This window comes from Brachyhypopomus gauderio, chromosome 18, assembly GCF_052324685.1.
Source record: "Brachyhypopomus gauderio isolate BG-103 chromosome 18, BGAUD_0.2, whole genome shotgun sequence".
In the NCBI taxonomy this organism is placed as follows: domain Eukaryota; kingdom Metazoa; phylum Chordata; class Actinopteri; order Gymnotiformes; family Hypopomidae; genus Brachyhypopomus; species Brachyhypopomus gauderio.
The window spans coordinates 2,102,759-2,121,649 of NC_135228.1; the positions used below are offsets into that span (position 1 = coordinate 2,102,759).

The window sequence follows — 18,891 nt, forward strand, 5'->3', positions numbered from 1 at the left end:
CATACACAACCTCCAACATCCATACACATCCTCCAACACAACCTGCAACATCCATACACAACCTGCAACATCCATACACAACCTGCAACATTCATACACAACCTGCAACATCCAACACAACCTGCAATATCCAACACAAAATGCAACATCCATACACAAAATGCAACATCCATACACAACCTGCAACATCCATACACAACCTCCAACATCCATACACAACCTCCAACACAACCTGCAACACCAACACAACCTGCAACATCCATACACAACCTCCAACATCCATACACAACCTCCAACATCCATACACAACCTCCAACATCCATACACAACTTCCAACATCCATACACAACCTCCAACACAACCTGCAACACCATCACAACCTCCAACATCCATACACAACCTCCAACATCCATACACAACCTCCAACACCAACACAACCTCCAACACCAACACAACCTGCAACATCCATACACAACCTGCAACATCCATACACAACCTGCAACATCCAACACAAAATGCAACATCCAACACAAAATGCAACATCCATACACAACCTGCAACATCCATACACAACCTCCAACACAACCTGCAACACCAACACAACCTCCAACATCCATACACAACCTCCAACATCCATACACAACCTCCAACATCCATACACAACCTCCAACATCCATACACAACCTCCAACATCCATACACAACCTCCAACATCCATACACAACCTCCAACATCCATACACAACCTCCAACTTCCATACACAACCTCCAACTTCCATACACAACCTCCAACTTCCATACACAACCTCCAACTTCCATACACAACCTGCAACACCAACACAACCTGCAACACCAACACAACCTGCAACACCAACACAACCTCCAACCTTCAACAACACAACCTGCAACATCCATACACAACCTGCAACACTATCAAAACCTGCAACACTATCAAAACCTGCAACACTATCAAAACCTGCAACACTATCAAAACCTGCAACACTATCAAAACCTGCAACACTAACAAAACCTGCAACACTAACAAAACCTGCAACATCCATACACAACCTCCAATACAACCTGCAACACCAACACAACCTCCAACATTCATACACAACCTTCAACAACACAACCTGCAACATCCATACACAACCTGCAACATCCATACACAACCTGCAACATCCATACACAACCTCCAACATCCATACACAACCTCCAACATCCATACACAACCTCCAACATCCATACACAACCTCCAACATCCATACACAACCTCCAACATCCATACACAACCTCCAACATCCATACACAACCTCCAACTTCCATACACAACCTCCAACTTCCATACACAACCTCCAACTTCCATACACAACCTCCAACTTCCATACACAACCTCCAACTTCCATACACAACCTCCAACTTCCATACACAACCTCCAACTTCCATACACAACCTGCAACACCAACACAACCTGCAACACCAACACAACCTGCAACACCAACACAACCTCCAACCTTCAACAACACAACCTGCAACATCCATACACAACCTGCAACACTATCAAAACCTGCAACACTATCAAAACCTGCAACACTATCAAAACCTGCAACACTATCAAAACCTGCAACACTATCAAAACCTGCAACACTATCAAAACCTGCAACACTATCAAAACCTGCAACACTAACAAAACCTGCAACACTAACAAAACCTGCAACATCCATACACAACCTCCAATACAACCTGCAACACCAACACAACCTCCAACATTCATACACAACCTTCAACAACACAACCTGCAACATCCATACACAACCTGCAACATCCATACACAACCTGCAACATCCATACACAACCTGCAACATCCATACACAACCTCCAACATCCATACACAACCTCCAACATCCATACACAACCTCCAACACCAACACAAGCTCCAACACAACCTGCAACATCCATACATAACCTGCAACATCCATTCACAACCTGCAACATCCATTCACAACCTGCAACATCCATTCACAACCTGCAACATCCATTCACAACCTGCAACATCCATTCACACCCTATTTAAAATGTATTATATAAAATGTTCACTGCTGTGTAATTGCATGTATTTGTATCTGTTTGGCTTTACCTGCTAAACCCCAGGGACCGATCAATGAAGTAAGCAGGTCTGTTGCTTCCAAGCTCTTTCTATCTCGCATCCTGAATCAGGATCCAGGTAAATCCAGGGGAATGGAGAGTATCTGGATTATTATCATACAGAGGCACACTGTATTTCCTCTGATTTCTGTCTTTCTTGTTAATGTCAAGCATTATTTATTTACTGCATTTTCCCATCTTATTTTTGTTTTCAGGAAATAGTTCGCAGATCTGCATCCAAGGCTATAATACTGAATACTCAAACCCAGAAATGTTTTCTGGTAAGTGCCGTGTCACTCAAAAGGGTTGGGGCCTCATTTTTGTGTGTGTGGATAAATTTAGGCATATAATTATGGTTATTATATAGTATATAGTTAGTTAGTTGTATATAGTTAAACCGTTTGTCAGAGCTTGAGATTTTGTTCAGTGTAATGCTGCAAGTTGCAGATTATTCTGTGCATCGTTTAGCAGGGTTTGCCATTTGATCTATAGAAAATGTTGTTTTGTAGGGATTCCACTTTGAAAACAGGCGTACCAAATCACATGTTAAATGTTAAAATGTGTTACCAAATTATTAATTGCATGTAAATGTGAATAGTCTAGTAATATGTGCTGGCCTGTCTACTCACTTTTTTTTCAACAATTTATTTTTAACCTTTTTCTTTTTGTTGTATTAGCTGTGGTTAATATTCTGTTGTCCAGCACTGCTTTCTCATTAATTTGTGTTTAGGTTCTGTTCGGAAATGTCCCACTTCTGCAAGAGCAACAGACACTAAAATAACTCTGCATGCCATCAGATGGTTCAACTTGTCCTGTGACCGAGGGGGTGGACGGCAAGAACGCAACAAGCAGTGAGAATGTCCTGTGGGGGTGTTTATACACAGTCATACCAGAATATTACACTGATATGTATGTGTGTATTACAAAAATAAATTTGGTAAAAATTGTTATTTGTTTTTATTCAAAATGTGGAAGTGAAAGGACAGAACTATGAACAATACAAATAAAAAAAATGATTGACTGATTACATTTATTCAGAATTTTCAATGTTTTACAACTAATTAAATAAATATTGCATTGCATTTCAATTTGGTTGAAAAATATTTAACATTGATATAGTTCATATTTTAAAACATACTATGGAAAGTAATGTTTATTTTAGTAAGTTTAGTTAATGTATTGTGTTTGTATTTTAGAATCTAGTGTAGGGTCTTTGCCTGGCTTTCGAAGTACACTGATGTTAGCAGAATTCATGTCTGGAGACAGTACATGATCTTTTTGAATTTGATTTACCATTCTAAAAAAGGTTGGTTCTAGCACCGACCATAATTCTTTGTAGAATTCTACAGGAAATCCATCTGGTCCTGGAGCTTTGTTATTTGGTAGCTGCTGTAGGGCTTCATGTAATTCGGGCAGAGCAAGTGGTGAATCCAGTGCAACAATTTGTTCGTTTTCCAGATTTGGGAGATTTATATTATTAATAAATTCTTCAATAGCTGAATCAGATGGATTAATCTGTGATGCGTATAAAGCTTTATAAAACTCTTTAAAAGCTTTATTTATTTGTTGTGGGTCGTGAATAATGCTACCTGTTGAGTTCTTAATAGAGGAGATAGTTGTTTTTCCTTATTAAGCTTTAACTGATTAGCAAGGAATTTTCTTATTTATTTAGGATTTATTGCCATGTTCAAAATTCTGCCAACGCAGTCTTTGCAGTAAAAATTGTGTCTTTTTATCTATTATTTCATTTAATTCCAGTTTGAGTTTCCTCAGCTTGTTCAGTGTGTGTTCTTGTGGTGAAGCAGCATGGGCAGCTTCTAAAGATTTTATTTTTCCTTCCAATTCTAATACCTGTGTTTTTTCTGTCTTTTTCTTATGTGTGCAGTAGGATATTATTTTCCCCCGCATTACTGCCTTCCCTGCTTCCCAAAGAACACACGGAGAGGTACCTGGTAGATCGTTATATTCTAAATATGTTGCCCATTCTTTTTTGAAGTAATTAATGAAATCTTGTTCCTTAAGTAATGATGTATTTAATCTCCAGTTCCTCGTTGCTGGTGTGGTTCTTTTCTGTGTCAAAGAGAGAGAGACCGGTGCATGGTCACTGATAGTGATAGGGTGAATACAAGTGTCTGTGACATCTGTCATAATGGAATTGCTAACTAAGAAGTTGTCTAAACGAGAATGTGAGAAGTGTACTGCCGAAAAGAAAGTAGTCCCGGAGAGTGGGGTGTTGTGAACACCACGCATCAGAGAGCCCAAAATCGTTCATATATTGTTTTAGGGTGTCTATAGACTGCCAGTTCCTTTGACTCACTGCTGTACTGAGCCTGTCGATATCTGGATCAAGTACCAAGTTGAAGTCTCCTCCTATTATTAGTTTGGTGTCAGAGTGATCAGAGAGTGCAGTGAAAATATTGTGGAAAAAGGAGGGGTCGTCAACATTTGGTCCATATATGTTAGCAAAACATAAACGCATATTTAGAATGGATAGGTTGAGTATTATGTATCTACCATCTGGATCAGTTATATTGTTGCTAATGGAAAAGCTTATCCTTTTGTTAATTAGTATGGCCACCCCCCTTTGTTTTGAGTTGTAACAGGCTGAGTACAAGTGTGGGAACTGAGGAGAGGTCAGTGTGTATGTAGGTGTTTTAGACATATGAGTTTCCTGTAGAAAGACAATATCTGCTTGTAAGTCATTTAGCCGATTAAAAATTTTTCAATCTCTTTTCCCTCGAACCAGTTCCACGTACATTCCATGTGACGAACTTCAGTGAACTAATGTTAAAACTACTTGTTTGAGTGTTGGATGGTTGCTAAAGGTGTGTGTGTTGCACTTCTGTGTTGTATGCCTGTGTTGAATGTTTCGTGTATGTGTCTGCGCTATATGCCTGTGTGTCTGTGCCTGCATGAATCGGTCGCGTGTGTGTATCTCCTGTGTGTTAGTGTGAGATTGTGCTATAGCCTATGTCTACGTGTGTGTCTGTTTTGCATACCTGCCTGCATGTGCGTGTGTGTGTGCATACAATACATTGCAGTCTTGAAAGTGGGTGAACAAATCGCTGGGTGAGTGTAGAAAGAGAAAAAGAGAGGGGAAGGGAAAAGGAAAAGGTGACGTACACTGAAAGTGCATATACAACAAAAAAAAGTATAAACAACTAGGACTTATGACGAAAAACATACGGTACGGTGCTAATTAGACCGGCATTAGTTATTTAAACTTAAACATGTCTTATTGTTCTAGGCGAAAAGTAATGTGTAGTAAGGAGTTGGTGTCGGTGTTGATACAGTTCACCTGTTTAGAACAGCCATGGTGTTGTGTTGGTGTCGCGGTAGAGTTGACCGTTCACGTAGTTTATCCACTGATATTACAGCCCGGGATCCTGCCTGGATGAAACTCTTGCGGATGGGAAACAAGACCTTGCGTCGCTCCAGGATTTCTTTGGGGAACTGATCGTTAATACTGAAGTTGGTTCCCTTCAGCTCCCGGCCGCGACTTTTCAGCAGTTATTTTTGTTTGAAATGTTTACCGTTTGTGATGAACGTTGCTCCGCAAATACTCGCTCACCAAAATCGAATGAATTGCGTCACAATACTAATCTACTCCCTCCTCATACATAACAAATGACTGTAGTTTAGAGTCGGGGCGGACTGGCATACATTACTAGCGGCCCCGGCCCGTAGTCACGCTGCTGTTTAAACTAATCTCCCGACAGCTACGGAACATTTCGTAAGGTCCATGCAGCCCACTCCCCTGCTGTGAAGCGATTAACGCCCAAGCAGACTGTATATGTTACCGATCCTACAACAAACAGCAGAACATTTGTAGATTCGTGTTTCAAACGTTAAAATTAGCAGCAGACGTAGAGACGATTTCTCTAATGAGTCCCGCCAAACAATAAAAATAAATAAATAAAATAGTTTGAATGTTGCTCTTTGTATATTTCCTTTACTATACTATATAATATTTGTTGTAATTGAACACTTTCTGTTTCCAACAACAATAGTAAAGATATTCTCGATTCACGGTGCGATGGACCATTAGCTTGATGCTAATGTTACATTAGAAATCCCATAGGCTTGCTAGCGGAAATTAGCATTATGATCGCGGTGCTAACAGCCTATATGCACGCTCTCTTCCGCATTCCGTGTTAGTCAGCTTCATCACTTCCGGTCTTGCTAGTAATCAGTGCAGCTATGGCGTTTTACACTCGCTCGCTTCAGGATCTGCCCAGGATCACGATCAACGACGTTACGCGTATTATTCACACATCGTGTCGGACCTCATCGACCATGAAAGAGAAGGCCTTCAAACTCTACATTTCAAGCTACGTCCACAATTATGAAGGTAAGATCCGGTCGTGTAATGTTAACCCGCGGCTAAACTGTTTACTACCCAATGCTAGTGTGGTGATACTGCTAATGTATGAAAATGTTACTAATCTTTGTCGGTCTGAGTTTCAAACAAGGACTCAAGGACAGGAGAGGTCACCATTAGGGCAGAGAGCTATAGATCAATGAGGAGAAGTAAAAAAGCCTCACAGTTTGAGCGTAAGGGAAAGTTATCCTGCAGGTTCAGTGCAGGCTGGTTCATTAGACAGGTTCCTGTTAGTCAGGTTTCTGTGAATTACATCAAAGCTTTAAATCTAATACTGTTAAAGGCTACTGTTAAGTACATGATTGGTACTATATTCCATCAGTAATATTAGTGTAAAATCTGTACACAGTAACTTACACAGATTCACAGAAACTAGATTGACTTCTGTGTTGTCACTTTCACACGTTCTGTGTGAATTTTCAATGAATAAAGTGAGATTAACAATGTTTTGGCTTCAATCTTATCCTTTAACATATCATGCCAATGAACTGTAGTAATATGGTCCATATTTGTTTTTCAGAACACAACCGTCTCACTTTACTCATGTATTCTCTTGTATAAAAAAAATTTCATATTTAGAAATTAATGTTTTCATGTTCAACTGCACTTGCAACCCAGTATGTATTATAACAGATTTGTGTATTTTCACAGATTTTGCGTAGTGATTCTCATCCGGTGCAGCTACAGAGCTGCCAGTGTACTTGTGTTGCAGGTGCAGCTTTGTGCAGCCATGTGGCTGCACTTCTGTACCAGACTGCACATTATTCTCAGATGAGAATCACTGTTGTTCCCCCAATACACAGCTGCACTGAGACTGAACACAAGTGGCATAAACCAAGGACTATGGTAACTAATGTTTTTAACATGGTACTTTGATTTCATATATGTATATAGTTTGTTTGTTTATTGAAAATTATTTTGTGTACATCCAGGGTTTTAAACCTGGGGGGTATTCCACAAAGCGGGTTAAGCGAGAAAACCGGGTAAGTTAACTCAGAATACACGGAAACTCAAGGTTTTCCGTTCCAGAAACCGAGCTTAGAGAAAACCTGAGTCCTTTACTATAGCAACTTATGCTCTGAAGCTAACCTGCTCGCTGGCAGGTTAACTTGTACCTGAACCAGAGTTACAAACACGTCATCATGACATGTCCTTTCCTCGAGGATCATGTGGATATTAAAGCTCAATTTATTCGCCGAGCTCTTCATCGGGAAAGCCTTATAAAATCCCAAATACACGTAGGCCTACTATCATTTTCAGATTCTTTTTTAATGAACGTTATCTTTTTTCGGCACAATCCATTACTTACATCAATAACATTATTAAGCGTCACATTTCAAATATTACACATCGCGGATCAGCCCTCAATTCTCTCCAGATTTTTATACATCGCTCTTCTTTTTTTTGCTAGTGGAAGTTTTTTTTATAGTGTAGGAGATGCGGAACCTGTCAGCAAAGCTACTGTATGTCGGTCTGTCCGAAAAGTATGTCTGGCATTAAAATGACTAGTGCCCAGTTTTGTGGTGTTTCCTGGGCATAAGCCAGTTATGGACATCAAAGAGGAATTCCACAGCATCGTTGGTTTGTCTTTAATTCACACGGACAATAAAGAAATTAAGCAAAGGAGAAGCAATATATAACGAACTTAATTCCATTAACATTTTATGGATTTCCTAGAGTGATTGGCTGCATTGATGGAACCTACATACATGGGTGTGGTAGTGGGGGGAAAAGTGGACCTGGCTACCCAGTGCCCGAGTAGGGAGAGGGGCCCATTTTGCTCATGTGCCTCATTTTCTGGCATTTATAGGGGCCCACTGACATTAAGAGTATACAGGGCCCAGAATTAACTGCTACTCCCCTGCCTACATATGCTACGTATTACAGCACCATTAGAACATGAAGGTGATTACATAAACAGAAAATCCATCCATAGCATAAATGTACAGGTACTAACCTTTATAATCCTTAATGAATAATGTACTTATCTTTAATGGTAACAAAAATAACGTAGCTATTGTAACTGACCGTTCTCCCCATCAAGATCATATGTGATGCTTCCCACCTCATCACAAATGTTGAAGCCAGATGGCCAGGATCCATGTATGATTCCACACTGTACAACAAATCTGAACAGAGTAGGCCTGAGGTAGTTATGCTAGTTGTTCACATGCAGTGTAATAGTTAAATCATTGCAAACCCTAGTGTGATTATAGGACACTCTGACGGCCTCCTTCATGGAGACAGAGGGTATCCCTGCCTGCCCTATACCTCATGACTCCCTATTCAGATCCTGCACCTGGACCACAGTGCCACTACAATCAGGCCCACAGCAAAACCAGGGCAAGAATTTAAATGACCCTAGGAATCCTCAAGGCCAGGTTCCAGTGCCTGAAGGAGGTCAGAGTAACCCCTGATAGGGCGTGCCACATAATAATGGCATATGTGGTATTACACAACATTGCAACCATCCAGGAAGAGCGACAGCCTACCATCTCTGACATGCCCACAGATGAGGAACCTTACATGCATGTGGGTGACAACAGAGATGGTGGAGTTGTCAGAGACTCCATCTGCAATCACTGCTTTTCACATTAAATCATGCACCACCACCACCCACCCCACCATCCACCCTGTAACCTTTTAATATACATTACAGTCACATTCACTGTAATGTTTCATTATTTCATTTTTCCTGTAAATAAATATATTTTAGAATATATTTTAAGAATAAGATATAGTTATGTACAGCCATACCACTTTGTACTATATTCTTATACTTCATTTTTATCTGATGCCATGTGTGTTTCACACCACTCAGATTAGATCTGGAATTAGTAAGTGTTCAATTAAAAAAATATTTAAAAACTCAATACAGTATTATAAATGTGGAGAATATAATGATATAATCGCACCCTTCTGCTAAATATAAAAATATCATTTTCACTCACGCATTAACTCTGTTGGCAATTTTTTGACATGCTGACTGCCTTTCTCTAGCAGCTACCGCAGTATTACATTTACGTTTAATAATATCTAAATATTCTGCATACGCAGTCATTAATACTTCAAGCTACAGTTGTGTGAAATACGATGCTCGGCTGATTTTCGCATTTAAGTCCATGATAAATCCTATTTATCTGCGTTCCATTAAGGATGCCTTTTATAGTTACGCGTGAACACGCTTCTGTCTGGGTCAACCTACTCAGTTGAGCGACCCTGATTACTTTAACTCCGATCAGCCGTTTTGGAACCGAAAACTCTGAGTATGTCAGATTGGGGTAAGACAACTCAGAGTTCAGGGTTAAGTTTAGAGTTTGTTAAACCCGCTTTGTGGAATACCCCCCTGGTCTTGTGAGTGAGATGACCATTCTTTCAGCCAGACCTAAGGAAAGCAGGGTAGCAAAAGGCATCAGGTTTTTATAATTTTTTTAATTTTTTATTAATATTTGTATTAATACTATTACTATTTTTTAATCGTTGTTGATTTATGTATTGATATTTTTAGTATAATTATCAGTGCTACGTTATATGTATTTATACTGTTAATTGATCAAACAAGAAAGCCTAAATCAGATAGCTTCAGGCACATTTTTCCAGTGCTACTTAAACACGACAATCTTTCTCTAGTCATGGTCTTGCATTTGAGCTTATACTTTATAAGACTTTGTGCAAACAATAAAAATGCTTTTTCTTCTTCTTTTTTTGTGCTTTGTCTTATTCATAGGAGCAGCTTGTACAAGGGAGTGAGTTCACTTCTGCCTGAAGTTTCTGCACTCAGGGTGGATGAAGTCTACTGTGGCCTTTCTAGTGATGTGGCTCCAATGATTACAACTATGGGCATATCAAGTAATGTACTTCTGGTTGACTCTGCATTTGGAAAAGTGCAAGAAGGAAGTGTGTTATCTTATCATATGCCAATGAAGAGAGTGCCAAAAACCTGTCCACACACAGATGCACCTTCTCCCCCCCAACTACCACATCGTGAATATAGGCTGGGACCCTCTACCTGTTCCTTTATCTGCACAGAACATCAGCAGCTCCACATGATGTCCCTGGAAACATCATTAGAAACAGCACACAAAATAGAAAATTCTACAAAAGAGCAGAGTTCCTGTGTTGAGTGGCATAAATTGAGACAGTCTCGTGTCACCTCCTCCAAATTCAGAGAAGTCTGTCACACCAGAGGACAGAGCTCTGCTGAAAATTTAGCAAAAAGGCTTGTGAGACCTAGCCATCAGACTGCAGACATGAGAAGGGGGCTTGAGCTGGAGCCTGTAGCAGTAGAGGAGTACTGCCAAGCAAGGGAGGTTAACCACTATCCTTGTGGGTTTCTTACCCACCCTGATGCACCATGGATGGGGTCATCGCCCGATGGGAGTGTGTATGATCCAAAGGAGCAGCCTGAGTTTGGGCTTGTTGAAATAAAATGCCCAAATGTAACAAGCTATGTGGACTGCCCATATATTGAGATCAGTGAGGGCACAAACACTCAGGAAAACCCATCCTTACTTTTGACAGATTCAGGGCCAGATGCTGATCTCTGGATTGGACTGGTGTGATTTTGTGGTCTATACACAGAAAGACATGTTTATTCAGAGAATCCCCCAAGACAAAGAAATCATGAAAACCATTTCTTTTTTTAATTTTACCTCTATGCATCCCTAAATAGATAGGTTGGAGAGGTCTTACAAACTAATGTGTAACTAAAATTCCAATTGTTTTTGTGCAGATATAAGAAAGTGAATTTGTCACTATGTTTTTACACACAGTGAAATTGGTCCTCCTCCTTTAACCCATCAAGTGCAGTGAAACACACATTTATATACACACACAGGTGAAGTGAGCACACGTGCCCGGAGCGGTGAGCAGCCTCTACAGTGCCCGTGGACCAATTCAGGGTTAGGTGCCTTACCCAAGGGCACTTCAGCCCTAGAGGCTGCTCACTGATCCGGGCACGTGTGCTCACTTCACCTGTGTGTGTATATAAATGTGTTTCACTGCACTGGATTCAGTTTCAGCTGTTGTGTAAGTTGTGTTTAAAGGTGTATTTAAATATATTTCATTGTTGTTGTTTTATTATAGCTGTAATTATATTCATTAAAAAGATATGAATGTAATAATTTTATAGAAAATGAATTATTATAATAAAGAAATTCGCATTAATCTGGTCAGTGTCTTGTGTAATTAATACAGTATGGTAAGCAGTCAGAACTCTCAGGTGGGTGACAAATTATTACTAAAATAAATTAAACAGTACTTAAACAGTAAATTTATTGCAGTAAATCAGCATTTGGTCACAACACTAATGTGCAATAATGTACATGAATACATACATAACTACAGATAATTACATTACATCCTCTGTTGGGATTTTTGACTAACGATAGATAGATAGATATTTATTTATTTATCTATCTATCCCAGAGGGGAAAATCGTGTGTTACAGCAGCGCAATCCATATGAAGCAAGAGCAAATAAACACAAGAGCTAAATACTGTTACAATGTTTAAAAAAATGTAATAAAAATGAAATAAACATCAAAAACATCAACAACTTTTCCACCTTCAAAAAAGCCCAACAGAAGATCATGAGCCTTGCTTCATTGTCCAGGCCTTTACAAGAGGCCCACTTTCATAGTTTGTCAGCAGACATGCCACTATATATAGGCCATAAGGTGAACCCCGTTATCGTTCTGATCCTCTCTGCGCTCTCCGTACTACATGCCCGTTAGCTGATAAAAATTATCAAGTTATATTGCACTTACCAAAAAAGTTTCGCGTCACAGAATCCTGTACTTTGTTTAAACCGAGACGTTTTCTGAATAACTATTCTCCTCAGGCTGAATGACGATTTTGACATCACATCACACCGCGTGACCGCGCTAAACCAATCACGTAGCCGATTTATGACAACAAACTGGAAAAAATTACAACTTGCCTTGTGCTGTCAAATATAACCTACAGAAAGGAATCTCGCAAAATATAATTTTATAGTGGGCATAAAATAATAATTAACAATATCGTTGATTAATATTATTTTATGCCCACTTTATATACAATAACGCACTATTTAGTATTTATGTGACGCTCATTCATGTATTTCTGAGGGCCACATAAATACTTAGTATACTATACTCTGAAATACATGAATAATAGTATAAATAGTGCTTTATTTACAGCACAAATCACAATTATACAAGTGACCTTTCATGTTGTCATTTTGTTCAAATAATGGAAACAATTTCAGTAATTATTGATAGCCATCCATGTGTTTGTAACAGGCGCTAAATGAATTCCAAGCAAATTGTGCAAGTTGATGATAAGGTTACCTTTTCATGTTGACATTTTTTTGAATAAATGGAAATAATTGTAATTATCAATAAGGACCCTTCAGGTATTCATTTATTCACTAACAACACATAAAAAACAATCAAAACAATGAGGGCATACACATCAACCGGCATAAATTTATATACATAACCATAATAAAAGGAATGACAATGATACAAATAGAATAGAGGTAAAATATATCTCTCTCCCTCTCTCTCTCACACACACACACACACACACACACATGTGCTATTCCTCACTGTCAGTGTCAGGGCACCTATCATCATCTTTATCCTCTGTTTCCTTTGTGTTCACACAACTGGAACACCTGCACAAGTCTGTACAACAGTCCTGCAGAGAAACAGGAGCATCTGTTTGTCTCACAGGCACTCCCTCTGCAACCACAGTGTATGACATGTAGAACAGAATCAGGGCTGGATTTCTTGTCATCATGTCACTTGAAGGTTTCCATCTTCCAGTCTGTGTCCTTGATGTGAATGAGGATGCTCTGGTCATCCTTCACTTCAACAGCTTCCTGCAACTTGCCTTGTACAAAAGAAAACAAAGGATGAATAAATAGGCAGGCAAAAAAATGAAGACTTAATTTTACCTGGTGGTGTGGTTGGAAAAATTGTGCTAGGTGTTGCACCCAAAAAAAGGATTTCTTGTGCACACAGATGTACAGCACAGCCAGGACACACCTCTAGAGACAAGTGTGGTTGCTGGGGCCGCCCATAGTTATGTATTGGAAAGTAATTTCACACCCACACACATGCACAACACATTATGACAATTCAGACATACATTGATATTAGAATTAGACAAATACAAGGATTGTGTAGCAGTGTAGGCTACATAGTCATTCAACTTCTCCCAACATCTGTGTGTGTGTGTGTGTTGTTGGATGGGATGCATTTGCATAGACTACCTACTGTGTGGTGGGGGTGAGGGTGATACCCAGTCTTACCTGCAGTTAAAGTCTGTGTTTTTATCAAAGCTTCTTTATAGCGTCTGCCACCCGCGACGACAAATTTGCAGCCTTTCTTGTAAACGATGCAGATGTCAGGAAGAACAGGGCCAGAGCTCGAGATGGGCAGGCTTGATCTGGACCGGTTTCCTGGTCGGAGTCCCAGTAGTTGAAGCAGGGATAGCCTGTTGGTCATCTCCCCTCTCTGTTTCTCGCACGAGACGCCGTTTAGTTCTTTCGATCTCTCGCTGGTCAATAATCCTCCGGTACCGTGTGGGACGGAAAGCCGCATCATCGGGAATTTCTTCAAAATCCAGTTCAAGACTGTTTGAAACTTTCTGCTAGTCTCTGCACTCGCCCCTCAACTCTAGCCACTGCCGAAGACTATTTCGATAAGTATTCCACTTTGTGCTGGTGAAATTCTGTATTTCCTCATGCTTAACAGATGATATATGCATGTAACAAATCTTACGTTTCGAGGATTTCTTTTTTTGAACACTTTCGGACGAGATTTCCTCTTCTTCGGTACTGCTGGATGAACACGCTGCTACTACTACGTCTGCTTGCGTTTACTAGCTCAGCTGACATACCAGCGATCCGATTGGTCCATTCTGATGACGTCTCAACCGTGGCACCTCTCAAGAGCCAAAGTGTTATTACGCCTACCAGGCACTAGTCCTTACATCAAACGCTGCGAACAAAAAAAGTACAGTATTTTGAGCGGCGAAACTTTTTTAAACCTCAGCATAACTCGTTCTTTTTATGAACTGAAGCGTGTTTGGTACGGAGAGCGCGGAGCGGAATTCTTTTTCTGAAGGACTTTTCGATGTTCACCTTACGGCCCTTATGTCAGGAGAGACAAAGGGGCCGTTTACGTCACCTCACAAGCCTCCAATTCAAGCCGCCACTACGCCGTCTACTCTGCATATTTCCCACAATACACTCCGGCGAGCTAAATCAGTAAGAACTGAACCACTAATGCTTAAAAGTATTTACACAAATGTGAATCATTGTATATCTTATCTCCAGGGACATGCTATTTATTTTGGTCTGTTCTGAGGGCATTCCAGAGACAAGACGCACAGTAAAAGTCCGCAGCATTTATAGGGGACGTTCAGATATCTAGTTTGTGCGCCTTACAGCAGCACATGTAACAGTGACGAATTACAGAGTACATTTGCATGGCTCCTGTGAAAGGATGACGTGCTAAATCGTGAAACGTCCAATATTTTGGGGCCAATACAGTCATCAGAACTCCTATAGAAGGCTCAGGTACTTATCAATTATTAAAACCTATCAATAATATACAGTACAAACAACTTTTAAATAAAAATTAACAGAAAAAAACAAACATCTAAACATATGTAGACCTGTCAGATCGGTCAAAACCAGTAGCGAACCGTGACCCGTTAAACCTGGGCACGCTCCCATCCCACTGCAATTATAAAAAACAAATAAAAAATCCAGACGACAGTACAGCTTTAAAAACACAATAACATATGTACTAGATAACTTCTTAAGCAAAATAAGGGTCCAAAAAACATAAGGTTCACAGCTCCGTGTTCCTCGGGAGCGGAATATGTAAACAACGCGCACGAGGACATCAAATGAATTAATCGAAACTAGCTAGCGGTGGTGCTAACGACAGCTAGCGTCGCCACAGAGGGCGGAAATTATCATACAGTTAAGCCCGCCCACTAAGACGGAAGATATGATTGGTCAATTTTGCTGTCATTTGAAATTGGTATTGCTGAATTATAACTGCCCTCTGTAAACGAACAGCGGGCATCACAGTCCTGATAGGGGGAGACACAGGCTCATAGGCTTCCACTTAACCCCTCACCTTCCAACACAGATTGAATAGACACGGGTGAATAATTTATTTCCTTATATATTTGTTATTGTTTAGATGTCGATTGTCAAACAGCTTTCTTAGTGTAATAATATCAACTGCTTGAAACTAATGTCCAGCAGGTTGCATTTTGGAGACTGGGTGTTTAAATGAATGCTCTCGGAAATTATTATTCCAGTGTCTGATTATTGCCATGATTTGGAGCTTAGATTGAAGTGTACAGGACAACCCTGATTAGTAGATGGGAAAGTATGAGAAGTGTATGTGTGTGTCAGTGGTGCGTGTGGAATAATTTTGCTTATGAAATACATTTTTATTAAGCCTGATCACTCCCAGTACAAAGACACAGATCCATTCGTGATTACTGCAGTGGTCTCCCAGTAAATGGGAATTTCCTGCTACCACATCCTTTATCTATTCCACTATCACATACGTTTGCTTCCAGTCAACATTCAAATGTTACTTTTATTAAAAAATAAAATTGTCACCAACACACCTGAACCATATTTTTAATAAATGAATAATGTTTTATTTAAAGGTGTGTGTTTGCTACAGTTGAACAAAGAGCAAACCAAATATGTCATCTCAGGGTTAGGGTTATGAGCCCATATTTAGAGTCCTTTTGTAATGTAATCCCAGATAGCAAGGAGATATTGATACAATGTAGATTTTTGATCAGGACCATCATTTTAGTTGAGGTTGAAATTCTTACAACAATTCTATGTTGCAGCAACGGTAAAATTTCGACGAAAGTTGAAAGTTCCTAACGTCAGCAGCAATGATGTTGATTATCTGTTGATAATGATGATAATGATGATTTTATCTGTTTAGTTTGGCCTTTGAATAATCTGTTACATATTTACCACATCACATATCTTTCTTTTCCGAGGTTCACCTGGGGAGTAACACTGCAGTCGGAGCCTACAATACCAGTATCATCACTCTGACACGGAATGAAAACCTGGCGTTTATCACAAGACATTTACATTGACAATATCAACACCCAGAACTTTCATTCTAGTTACCTTATACTTAGCCTGATTGTGTGATTTGTTTGTGACTTGTGTATTAGTCTGTATAATTTGTTTTTGTGTAATTTGTGTGTTAACGGGCTGCCCAATGGAGGATGGGTTCCCTTTTGAGTCTTGGTTCTCCCAAGGTTTCTTCCTATTCCCCACCATCTAGGGAGTTTTTCCTTGCCACTGTCGCCTTTGGCTTGCTCATTAGGGATTTGGACCCATAGTGTTGTTAACCTTGTAAATCCTGTAAAGTGCTTTGTAACAACATGTGTTGTGAAAAGCACTATACAAATATATTTGATTTGATTTGATTAAAGCACATGGCTACTCAACATGCAAGACATGTCCCACCCTCTGTCACCATTGTGCCCCCCCCCCCAAGGGCCCAAACTGGCCACAGAGAAGATTGGCTCCCATCCATGGGGGCCGTTCATAATCCATAAACTAACATTTGTATCCGCTACAAATGTTACAAAAACATCTTCCACTGTCTACAACAAATTTACATTATTACTACATTTATTCATTAATAGCTTGCCTTTCACTAGATTCTGGCAGATAGTGAATGAAATAACTTCTCTATATCTCATAGTGTGACGGGCAGGGTGAGCGAAATAAAACGGAAGCGATCACGCCAAGTCTCAGGGAAAAAGGATGGCTTAATATAGAAAGTGTGCAAACCAAAAACCCGTGACTTGATCCAAATTAAGGATATAATAACCAGTGGTCAACTGGTACAAAGACAAGACATATATAGCCAAACAAACGACCCTCAGGTGAGACGGATCACGGGCTCCGCCCACCCGAGGGACGAACACAACGCAACAATTGACAGGACAGCTGCTGCTGTAGACAGGGGCGACCAGTAGGGGGCCCGCCATACCGTGACACATAGCAGCACTTTTATATTGATTTATTTGCCCCGCTTTATTACAATCTTTGCATAGGAGATGACCAAAGCATCTTCATCCATGTAGCATCTGTCTTCTGAGATGGACCTAAAGACCTTCTATTCTACCTTCTATTTTATAAATAAAATAAACTGTGCTCAACATTCATGCTTTATAATGTGTTCTGCTACACTATTTTCCTTTGCTTATGAAGAATGAGAACCTCACTTTTAGGTACAACAGAGCTCAGAGTTTGGTCTTCATCCTTGCTGGACCTGTATGTTGTCTGTTTGGCAGCCTTGGGTTTCTGTTGTATCAAGTGAATTAGTCCAAAGCTTAAAGTCCATTTGTCACACATTGTTAGACTGGCAAACACAGTCTGACAGAGCAATACAATAGTGTAAGTGTTCCTTTGTTGTGGGTTATAGAAAACATATGGAGTATTTATAATGCTCAACACAACAGACTAAATTAATAATAAAATGCTTCAAACAATTCATTATGAAGTACATAATAAATAAATAACAGACAGCCTTACCTTTCTAATAATCTTTGAGATCCTTGCTATTACACGGCATATCCTGCGTATATTATTATATAAGCATATTCTTCTTGGGCTTAACAGCACCTTCTGCTGCACCACATGCAGGAGTCCTTACTATCGGATTTGCAGATCTGGAGTCACCATACCGGTCAGCAAGGTCATGCTGTTTTAAACCCAGTGCAAGATAGTTCAGAAACATGAACATCTCACCTATGGGCTGCAGGTAACGAGTCTAAAAAAACAAGATAATATTACATGTCTATATTAATTTTCTATAAGCCATTATCCAGGTCATATTTATGTTGTATGGTCCTTATAATCATAATTGCAATAACAACAAAGAGTACTTACCACAGTGGAACTTGGCTCTGCAAAGGTGTCTCTCTTTGCTTGTGTGACACTGACCATAGATGGCAGACAGGGCTCTATTAAGGCCCAGAAGAGCATAAGGAGGTCATAGGATGCAAACCTAAAAGAAAAAATTACTTTTATGATCAAAATGTGTATCAGTGCTTATTAAGAACTTAATTTTAATAGTAACAAATGTATATTTGAAAGAGAGCATATAATGAAGGTGAACATACAGTACGTAGGTTTGATGTATGTATGTATGTATGTATGTATGTATGTTTAATGTATGTATGTATGTATGTATGTATAATGTATGTTTACATTACTTATGTTGTAAGTTTAGTGTATCATGATGCTAAACATCTTACCTTGTATAAAACCGAATGTCACTGTCCGAGCCAGCAAAGCGGTG

General features: G+C 39.6%; 1 protein-coding gene, 1 long non-coding RNA gene and 1 other non-coding gene across 8 annotated transcripts in view; 2 read left to right on the forward strand and 1 right to left on the reverse strand.

The window, feature by feature from the left end:
• Nucleotides 1-638, reverse strand: part of LOC143482302 (uncharacterized) — a 42,435-nt gene extending 41,797 nt beyond the window's left edge. Inside the window, exon 1 of one of the 3 annotated variants that reach the window (XR_013122184.1) lies at nucleotides 555-638. This is a non-coding gene — a long non-coding RNA (uncharacterized LOC143482302). Of the gene's footprint in view, nucleotides 1-200 lie in introns of all 3 variants that reach the window. The other 2 variants (XR_013122188.1, XR_013122185.1) reach the window with 2 other exon arrangements.
• A 5,247-nt stretch (nucleotides 639-5,885) lies between these two features.
• Nucleotides 5,886-11,159, forward strand: LOC143482301 (uncharacterized). 4 transcript variants are annotated; one of them, XR_013122180.1, is made up of 3 exons: nucleotides 5,886-6,697; nucleotides 7,176-7,370; nucleotides 10,252-11,159. XR_013122180.1 is itself a non-coding variant. In XM_076980637.1 (3 exons), the coding sequence occupies exons 1-3, from the start codon at nucleotides 6,344-6,346 to the stop codon at nucleotides 11,084-11,086; spliced, it is 1,029 nt and encodes a 342-aa protein (XP_076836752.1). In that variant the 5' UTR covers nucleotides 5,886-6,343; the 3' UTR covers nucleotides 11,087-11,159. The 4 variants fall into 4 exon arrangements, 1 of the variants encoding a protein (XP_076836752.1); XR_013122179.1 differs by having other exon boundaries at nucleotides 5,886-6,494; XR_013122181.1 differs by having other exon boundaries at nucleotides 5,886-6,494; nucleotides 7,206-7,370.
• Nucleotides 11,160-14,952: 3,793 nt separating this feature from the next.
• LOC143482472 (U6 spliceosomal RNA) lies at nucleotides 14,953-15,056 on the forward strand. The gene has a single exon (XR_013122235.1). It is a non-coding gene; the product is annotated as a U6 spliceosomal RNA (small nuclear RNA).
• The last annotated feature ends 3,835 nt before the right edge of the window (nucleotides 15,057-18,891 follow it).

Bases quoted from the DNA above. Each gene is read 5' to 3' on its own strand.
- LOC143482301 (XM_076980637.1), top strand. From the start codon at position 6,344: ATGGCGTTTTACACTCGCTCGCTTCAGGATCTGCCCAGGATCACGATC. The intron at 6,495-7,327 runs GTAAGATCCGGT...CCCAATACACAG, and splicing joins CTACGTCCACAATTATGAAG to CTGCACTGAGACTGAACACA. The intron at 7,371-10,251 runs GTAACTAATGTT...TCTTATTCATAG, and splicing joins GGCATAAACCAAGGACTATG to GAGCAGCTTGTACAAGGGAG.